The sequence below is a fragment of the Helicoverpa zea genome, chromosome 9 (genome assembly GCF_022581195.2).
Source record: "Helicoverpa zea isolate HzStark_Cry1AcR chromosome 9, ilHelZeax1.1, whole genome shotgun sequence".
NCBI lineage: Eukaryota > Metazoa > Arthropoda > Insecta > Lepidoptera > Noctuidae > Helicoverpa > Helicoverpa zea.
Genome location: NC_061460.1, coordinates 13,512,798 through 13,523,215, shown reverse-complemented (window position 1 = coordinate 13,523,215; position 10,418 = coordinate 13,512,798). Strand labels below are relative to the sequence as shown.

The window sequence follows — 10,418 nt, the reverse complement described above, 5'->3', positions numbered from 1 at the left end:
CTTCGACGAAAAACTCATGAACTAGATGATTTCGAACGATGAGCTATAAGGCATAAAATACACGAATTTTATTCTGTAAGAAAGGAATTACTATCATTGGCGAAATTGTTACATGAAATGCGAAAGGAGATAAACTATAAAGGTAGTCGCACCACTTTGTGGAGAATTATAAAAGGAATGGGATTTTATTTTAAAAAATGTAAATCAAAAAGAAAGGTTTTGATGGAGAGATATGACATTGTCGCATAGCGCCATCGCTACCTGGAGGAATTAAGAAATAATCGTCTTGGAACTCAGCGGCCAGTCGTGTATTTAGACGAAACATATATACACGCCACATATTGCGCTGGAAAATGTTGGCAAAGCGAAACTGAAGAAGGTGTTTTATCTTCTGATTCCAAAGGACCACGATGGATCATTGTTCATGCAGGTGGCACCATGGGCTTCATATCAAATGCTCAACTGATTTTCAGATCTCAATCGAAATCAGCGGATTATCACGATGAAATGAATAAAGTTGATGTTTTTGAAATTAAACAGGACTTGTTCGGTGGACTAACTTGTCTTTTATTTGAAAATATAATTTGTACAACGTGTTGCCTTTTAGAATAGTAGAACGAGAGAGAGCTTATACCAACATTGACATATTAACAACATGTAGCCAACTTAAACATTTAAATAAACATTGCCATATTCATAACACCCCTTCTCAATGTTTATACATTTTAAAACAAATAGCATTAACATTAAAACAAAACTTAAAACATCTTAAAACATTACCAAATAAACATCTCTACTTCTTAGCTTACCACTTGACATTGCATTGTGTTAAAAACTTAATTAACAACTCCTTACTTAACAACTTTGTTAGCATGTCTGCCAATTGTTCACAAGTATTAATATACTGAATATCAATCTTATTATTTTTGATCAAATCTTTAACAAAGTGGTATCTAATGTCAACATGTTTAAGACGTTTCACTGAGTCTGTACTTGCATTCAAAATAGCTCCCTGATTGTCACAATACAACTTAACAGGGCTATCATTCTGAACATCCAAATCATGCAATAAATTAACAAGCCAGCACGCTTCACTTGCTGCCATACTCATAGAAACATATTCGGCTTCAGTTGAAGACAAACTTACAGAAGATTGCTTCTTTGAACACCACATAACCAAACAATTTGCAAAAGTAAACAAATAGCCAGAGGTAGACTTTCTGTCCCTCTGATCACCTCCCCAATCTGCATCACAATAGCCTTGTAATACACTATCATCACACTTATATACTATTTTATAATCTAATGTATGCTTCACATAACGCAATACTCTCTTAAGTGAACTAAGTAATGCACTATTAGCACATTTCTGATATCTACTTAGTAGGGAAACTGCAAAACACAGATCAGGCCTAGTGCCTGAGACAGCATACATAAGACAGCCAATAATTTGCCTACAGACTCTTTCAATGTCTATATCACAATTAGTATTTGAATCAAACATTTTAGTATTCAAATTACTATCCAAGGGTGTCAACATAGGTTTACAATCTTCCATATTAAATCTTTTTAATACATTTTCTAAGTACTTTCTTTGTGACAATGTAGTTATACCCTTTTCTAAGTTTTGGTTTATATGTATTCCTAGAAATTCTGAAACTAGCCCTAAATCTTTCATTTTAAATTCTTTACTTAACATTGTTTTTAGGTTAATGACATCACTTTCATTACTTCCAAAGATTAACAAATCGTCTACATATATTAACAAAAATATTTTATCTTTACCACTATACTTCTTATATAAACATGGATCACATTTAGACCTTATAAAACCATCTCTAATTAATACAGAGTCAACTTTAATATTCCAAGCTTTAGGTGAACTTTTCAACCCGTACAGTGACTTGTTTAACTTTACAATATTATTTTCTCCTGAGTATGCCCCTTCTGGTAACCTTACATATACATTTTCTTTAATATTACCATATAGAAAAGCTCCAGTGACATCCATCTGGTGTATAGGTAATGTATATTTTGTTGCAATTACTACAAACAATCTAAAAGTTGCTAGCTTAGCAACTGGAGCAAAAATGTCACTTAAATTCATTATATCTTGTTGTTCAAACCCCCTAGCAACAAGCCTAGCCTTATACCCTTTGACATTATTTACATTTTTTATTTTAAAAAACCCATTTGCTGCTTATAGGCTTAGCACCTACAGGTAATTTACACAGTTCCCAGGTATTGTTGTCACTCAGAGTCTGAAGTTCCCTAGCAATAGCTGCACTCCACTCACTAGCATCACTTCGGCTCATGGCCTCTCTATATGTGATGGGATCACATTCACTTTGCTCTAATTTTGCGTTATTACACTTGTAGAAGTCAGTATTTTTACGCTCACGCTTGCTCCTTTCTACAGGTAAAACAATATCTTCCAATAACTGTTCTTCTTCACTGCATGGCAAGTAGTCACTGTCATCTTCAGAGTTGTCTGCTAAGTCACTACTCATGTGGGATGTCTCTACCTCGTTGTGGTTGTGGGTTGTTACCTCATCAATATCGGGACTATTCTCCTGCCCTGTGTCCTCTTCAAGGTCTAAGGACACCACAGTTTGCCCTTCACCTTTCTTCACTAGAGGTTTCTCCTTCTCTTCTTGCTGTAAGAATACAACATCCCTTTTTGTTTCTACTACATTCTTTTCAGGATAGTAAATACGGTAACCTTTCACATTCTCCTCATATCCGACCATCAATCCCCTCTCTCCTTTCGGATCCCACTTCAGTCTCTTCTCTTTTGGTATGTGTACATATACTTCTGTACCAAAAGCTCTCAACTCCATGATATTATATGTTTTTCCAGTCCATACCTCATATGGAGATCGCCCATCCTCGTGACTCTTCCCAGTCCTGTTCAACACGAACACTGCAGTATTTATGGCTTCGGCCCATAATTTCTTTGGTAAATTTCTCTCATGTATCATTGTCCTGGCCGCTTCCACCAATGTTCTATTTTCTCTCTCTGCCTTTCCATTTTGCTCTGGAGTGTATGGTACTGTAGTTTGGTGTGTTATTCCACGTCTTGTAAACATTTCCTTCACATACCTGTTCACAAACTCCAGGCCGTTATCACTTCTGACTGTCTTCACCTTGTTTCCAGTATTATTCTCGGCTTTATTTATAAAATCCTCAATTATATACTTAATCCTATCTTTTGTCTTCACAAAATACACACTTCTGAAATTCGAATAGTCATCTGTTAGCAAAACAAAGTACCTTGACCCACCAACTGACGGTTCCTCCATGGGACCGCATGTATCAACATGAATTAACTCACATGTCCTGGTACTCTTGAATTCGCTTCTATTGAATGGCAATCTATGAATTTTCCCGACCAAGCAACTCTCACACATCGGGTTGGACGTTTGTTTAACCACAATGTTGTTTTTTCGCAAGATATCTTTGACATAGGTAAAGTTTTGGTGCGCCAATCTTCTGTGCCACTCGTTTAAATCGTTCCACGCTAGTTCTGCAGTACTCGCAGTTTCACCATTACTATTATAGCGTAAATTCAAGTAAAAAGAATTTCCAATTCTTTCCGCAATAGCGCAAATTTTATTTGACTCGTAAAATTTGCATGAACTGTCATCTGTCACTACAACATAACCTTTGTCTGTGGCGCGATTTACCGAAAACAGGTTCGTTTTTAGTTCAGGAACATACAAGACATTGTCTATGACTGTGTCAATCCATTCATTCCCGTTTGACACTTGAACTGCTATCTGTCCATAACCAATCGCATTTATCACTGCTCCATTACCGATGATAACAGGTTTTGGCGAAGTATTTGAGAATGATGTAAACAATGCACGGTCTCTACACATATGTTCAGTGGCACCAGAATCCACCAGCCACTTAGATTTTTGCAGTTGATGCGACAGATTAGACACCACGAACGCATTACTATTCGTTTTATTTTCACTTCTTGACATTCTTTGTTTTCGAAAACGACACTGAGCTTTAAAATGTCCGAACTTCCCACAATAAAAACAGTTATTATTATTACTCATGTTCCCTTCACTGTTAGTTTTATTGTTGCTTTTACTTTCGGTATTATACTGTCCGCTTTTACCAAATTTGAAACCTCTTGACGGTCCTGGACCTTTATTCTTCACAAAGAATGCAGACGGTGTTGCTTGCTGTGCTCCTTCGTTCCTTTCCTTTACTCGCTCTTCTTCAATCAGTAGTCTGGCCACTAAATTTTCAAACGTTTGTTTGTCATCCGGCGCCGACTCCCAGGCCGAAATGAAATGTTTATATTCGTCTGGTAACGACATCAACACCTTCGTGATTACAAATTTATCTGAGATTTCTTCACCCATCTGTTTCAATTGGTTTTGTAGTTCTTGTATCTTAGATAAGAAAACAGACATGTCGACTCCTCTTTCGAACTTATATTGAAAAAATCTCTGCTGTATAATGTGCACACTGGTCTCAGTTTTCTGTTCATAAACACTATGAAGCTTTCGCCACATCTCCGCAGAACTCGTACAAGTAATAATATGTAGCATTGCCTCTTCTGACATTCGTGTTACCAGTAACGTTTGTGCTTTGGCATCTTTGGACTCCCATGCCGGTATCTCAGCGGCAACTTCGGGCTTCAATTGCTTTCCCTCCACGATATTTAACCATCCATGGCCCCTCAATTGTACTGTTGTTTGGAATTTCCATAAATTCCAATTTCTGGCTCCTTCTAACTTGATCACATTGACGTTATTGTTATTTCCTTCCGTCATTTTTACCTTGTCCTCTCCCAAATAAGAACAAGTACTCCTTCTCGACGATGTTCCGCTGTTCCGCAATGGCCGAGCCGTCAGCCGATGCCGCAAAAGTGATAACCTCACTTTTTTCTTCTCGTCGATTTTACTTTTACTGCCACCGCAAGTAATCTACATCAAGCTGTTATGGCCGTGCCTGGGCCCATAACCTGATGTTTTTGAAATTAAACAGGACTTGTTCGGTGGACTAACTTGTCTTTTATTTGAAAATATAATTTGTACAACGTGTTGCCTTTTAGAATAGTAGAACGAGAGAGAGCTTATACCAACATTGACATATTAACAACATGTAGCCAACTTAAACATTTAAATAAACATTGCCATATTCATAACAAAAGTTAATTTTAATAAGTGGCTTAAAGAAAAATCAATACCAAATCTACCTCCACAGTCCATTGTGGTTATGGATAATGCATCCTACCATTCTGTGCAGATTGATAAGGCACCTACAATGTCAAGTACAAAGTCAGAAATGCAATCTTGGATATCAAAAAAAGGACTTTCTTATTTGCCGACGATGGTAAGGGCCAGTGGCGAAGGGTGGTTTAATGAAATAGGGAAGCCGCAGCAAAAAAAAAACTGGGGGGGAGTACTCAGGGATGGGGGGGGAGAGGTAATGGAGGTAATTTCTCAGTCCACCTTTTAGCACTGACTGAGAGACTGATAGTTTGAACATGTTTTCTCGAGGAATTCGGCAGATTATTAATATCTATAAAACTTTATTATCTTTAGTTAGGTATATTAACTAGGTACTAGAATCTGAGAAAACTTGGCACTAGAAACAATACATTTTAAGTATTTAATTTACAACGGCCTGTTAGCCATTGATATTTATCGTAGGTATTTATCCGTCAGGACAATAGTAATTTTAATATAGACGTAATATTGGTAGGTAATTCACCCGAGCGGCGTGCCCGAGTTTTATAACACGTTTTTATTCTCAAAACTTAACCTTGAAAAATAAGTTCCTTCCTAAAGTAAACAATCTGTCGGATCGAAAAACAGTCTAATGCGATAAATGCTATAGGTACATTAAAAAGAAACCTGATGCCAACTGTCTACGTATCAATATACATCATTTCAACGTAGATATCTCTATTTTCACTAGGTACACACACTGTAGTACTGTACTTGTACTGAGTACCAGGTCACACAGTGCGATCGCGAGAATTAGTAGAAAGTAATGATACTGCCAACTATTTAATCAAAATTATCAAAATTATATACTTGGTGAATTCATAAAAATAAATAAATTCCCAACTAGGTTCATTAAATCGCGGAGAATCTTAACACCGCGATTCAGGATTTGCATAAAAATGCACAACGCCATCTATGTTGACATAATGTAATTAAAACACACACACGAACTATGTTATTTCCAAATGATACACACACTAATAAATTCAATTAAGTAATACAAAGAACAAATTGTTAATGGTATTATCTAAAACAAAATAAGAACAATGAGAGTGAATTTGTCTGATTTGTTTGTTTACATATTTGAGAAAGCGCTGTCACTCGCGCGTAGACAGATATAGCTACTCTACTCTTGACGCGTTCTTTCTCGTTCACTCGCGAGTTTTGATTGGTGGAAGCCGCTCCGTGAGCCGGCTTACCGCTCGCCCTTATTTTGCGAACATCGCGCGGCGCGGCGTGGATGACGTCACGCAAGTGTAGTTTTGTATGGAGGAGGAAGCCGCGGCTTATTTAGTAGGAGCAAAGTGTTTCAAGTAATTTATAGACAATTTTTTTTACGGTGGTAGGCGTTTTGTTATACCTACATATTTAAATTGCGTGGTTTAAATGATTATACAAGGTGTTGATTTGCATTTGTGCCATAGTTCAGGAGGAGGACATACAATACGTAAATAATCGATTGGAATTACAGTAGATGGGAAATAACTAATATGCACTGCTTTTTTTGTCATTGTAATGTCGTGGTATTTCCGAAGTAATCCAATTTTATGAATGAAATTTATGAGTGATCGTTGCGTATGCTTTGTGTTTGCGTTTGTGTGAGGGTGCAGCACGGTTTTAACGCCAGTAACATACGCGCCAAATTAAATAAGGCTAGATGACATTTACGGAATTCTGTAAAAAAAAATAAAGAAAAAAAAATACGTACCAATTTTTTAATTGATTTGGGTCGAGAATCATTAGCATAATTACCTCCTTGAATATGGCACGGATGCAAATCAACAGCTTGTATTAATTATACCTATATTATAACTTATACCTATGCTTCTTTCTTGAAATTCGAAAGGGAAGCCGATGGGAATCGGCTTATAAGGACGCCTCGCCACTGGTAAGGGCACAGTTGTTTGAAATTATTAAAGAACACAAACAGCCACCTGTATATGAAGCAGATATGATGTTGGAAGAGAATGGTCATAAAGTGGTAAGGCTTCCACCTTACCATTGTGACCTAAACCCCATCGAACTCATATGGAGCGTATTAAAAAGAAGGATAGCTGAAAAAAACGTGGGTCAACAAGCTAATAATATAGTACAAATTACGGAAGAAGCTTTTGCTACTATAACTCAGGAGGAATGGAAGAAAGAATGCGAGCATGTAATAAAAATTGAAGAAAACTTCTACGCTGCTGGCCCAGCAGTTGACAATGAAATTGATAAATTCATAATCGAAGTAGGAGACGATAGTGACAGTTCAGATAGCAGTGACTATGAGTATGAGGAAATGTCAGACGAAGAATTCAATGAACACAATTATTGTGTAAGGTCACAATAAAAATATGTTTAGAAGTTTCGATTTTTTTTTTTAGTAAATAATCCTATCCTTCCTATTTTTCAAGTACTAGTAAAAACATAAGATGAAAACGTAGTCTGAAAACACGAAATTGTTATTATATTATATATATATTTATTATATATATTATATATATTATATATATATATATATTTTAGGGTATTATTAAAAGTATGTTGTGGTAACCAAACTAAAAAAGAACAATTAAACATTATCTCCCCTAATTTAAGGTAGCACAGTAAGTGTAATGAGGCAACACTAATTTGCATTAGTGCCAACATGACGGCATAGGAACTATTTGATGAAACGCACTCTATTTGTGTTTGACGTATATTTGTCCGGAATGGATAGTCAGGGGCTCCGGAACAGGGTTTCTTCTGTAAATAAATCAATGCAGTGAGAGAGAGCCGCGTGCGAACATTACACGGATTTATAGTTTGTGTGGAAGCGTCGCGGCGCCCTGCTCATGCTGCGAGCGTGGCAGTGGCGCCGCTGCGAGACTGTGCGAGTCTGAGCTGCAGTTGTATTGCGGCACCTGCTGACAAGCAACACGCAGCTCGCGTTACAACGTCACAGAAGACATAAAGCGGACGTGACACTCGGGAGGTCACTGGGGGAGATCACACGATTCTGTGTGCTACTCGGATTAAACTGAATTCAACAAAATATCAGCGATTCGTATCTCTCGAAACTCGCGCGCACTGTCGTGAGATTAAACCTAGCACGTAAATAGTTATTTAAATAAAACATCAATAACAACCATCTGAAAGAAAAGAAACCGTGCGATAAATACATTCTTTCATTATCATGTGAAAGCTTGCGAAATAAATAATAACTAAGGTTCTAAGTAGATCTGTACAATATGCGCTTCCCAAGAGGGCAAGTTTAGTAGAACCTGAATATGCTTTTGTCAAAATTTTGTGATTGGTCCCCCCCCCGTTCCTCCTCGCCCCACACTCACCCGATTGTCCGAAGTATTCATACAGCGATTGACTGGATGTCGAGAGTACTCATTACCGCCGTATTTGAGTGTAATGGTTAGTACATACACATATATGTACATAGAACACGTGGTGACAGAGTTCCCGCCACAAAAGAAAAGCCTCAGCAAGTGAACTTTATGCCGAATAACAAATAATTCAGTTATTGTTGAGCACACACGGAGCGCGTTGCCATGGTTACCGCAGCGCTCGGAACTGAACAATACGTCACTTGTGGGAAATGACGTCAGTTTATTAGTTTGTGCAATATTTCCCGCAGTCGAGTGTGCTCATTGTACTTGGAGTTTATGTAAAACTAAGCACCTAAAGTTTCACCATTTTCATCAGACTGTATATTTGTAACTTCCTTTTTTCCCAATTTCCGTATTCGAATAGGCACAGCTACGATGTGAACCATAAGGAAAAACAGTGGGCCATTGTAAACAATGTAGCGCCCCGTAAGGCTCGCGTACACTGCGACTGCGACTAGTATTCGCGACGGTACGCGGCGTGTGTGTGTGCATGCGGCGCGTGTGTGTGCGTGCGGCGCATGTGTGTGCGTGGCGAGAGAGCCTCCGCTCGGCACTGAACTAAGTATTTATGTAAAACCCTTATTTATACACACTTGAAGGCTGAATCAATTGCAATAACTAACAAGTTTTGTTCTATTCATCACTAATGTTAACCAACTTACCCGTTAGTTCAGTCTGTGCTTGTGTCAACTCAAGCACCGAACGCGGACAATCTTTACCAAATTAAATAATATCATGTAATTCATTTCCGCAGCTGTACATTTTCTCCTCGGGCTTATCTTTCTTCCAGCAGTGCGAAACAGCTTATACATAATTATTGTTATCACAAAATATGCGTCGTGAGGCACTCCCAGCGAGTGCAACGTTTAGCGTTCCTCGTATAAAATAATATAGAGCACACACACACTTGCAGTAACACACTTTGTGTAGAATCATATTTAATTTCTACTAACTGACAATATTTTATTGAGCACACACTTTCGCTTTGCATTTCGTAGCAGCCGTAGCGCGTCCGTACGAAGCACATTCTCGTAGCAGTGGTGCTACGGTGCTACGAAAGTTTATGCTATGAACAAAGCAACGCTCTTTAACGTTGTGCTTATGTACTGAAACTGAGGAAGTACAGAGATTTTATTTGGAAACGTTTGTTTACTGATGCCATGATTACTTGGAATCGTTTGTTATTACGACCGACTTCGTTACTACGACCCAGTTCTAACTTTTTTTTTGTTGAATGGCATCTCGCAGTTCAACCTAGGAGGCTGTTGACTGCTCAACTGGACAGATCCCTGTGGATGCCTAGAATTTAAGGCCTCCAGCCAGGGGCAAAATAAGCTTACAAACTAAGCGACTGCACTAAGGGCACCCTTGTAGGGTACGAGCCTCTCGGCTTAGGGCGTCTCTGACTAACAGCAAAGGGACAGGCTGGATCATAATTTTAGGGGCGTTTTAACTTTACTGCTCAGCAACGCGGGCTGGCTAAGCAAGGGTTGGGGGGGAGTTTGAATTTCTACGTGTACGCGTACAGTCAGCACCAAAAGTCGATGAACAGAATCAACATGACAAAACACCTGTTCACAATAAAATGCCATAAGTTATAGTCGCAACTAGGAAACAAAATAGACTGTACACCAGAAACTTACAAAAGTCGTTAAACACGAGTATTTCAAAAGTATCTGTGCACTAGTATTCCTAAAGTCGCTGTACACCATCAATCCAAATGTCGCTGAACATAATTGTATCAAAAGTCACTAAACAGCAGTAAATACAAAATTAGGTTAACAATAGTTATTTGTTATACAAG

At 38.1% G+C, this 10,418-nt stretch overlaps 1 protein-coding gene across 1 annotated transcript; it reads left to right on the top strand.

The window, feature by feature from the left end:
• Positions 1 to 5,169: 5,169 nt before the first annotated feature.
• LOC124633129 lies at positions 5,170 to 7,787 on the top strand (the record flags this gene model as incomplete). The annotated part of the gene is made up of 3 exons (XM_047168230.1): positions 5,170 to 5,355; positions 7,126 to 7,569; positions 7,761 to 7,787. Coding segments are annotated over 3 exons (657 nt in total), but the record flags the coding sequence as incomplete, so codon positions are not given.
• Positions 7,788 to 10,418: the final 2,631 nt, after the last annotated feature.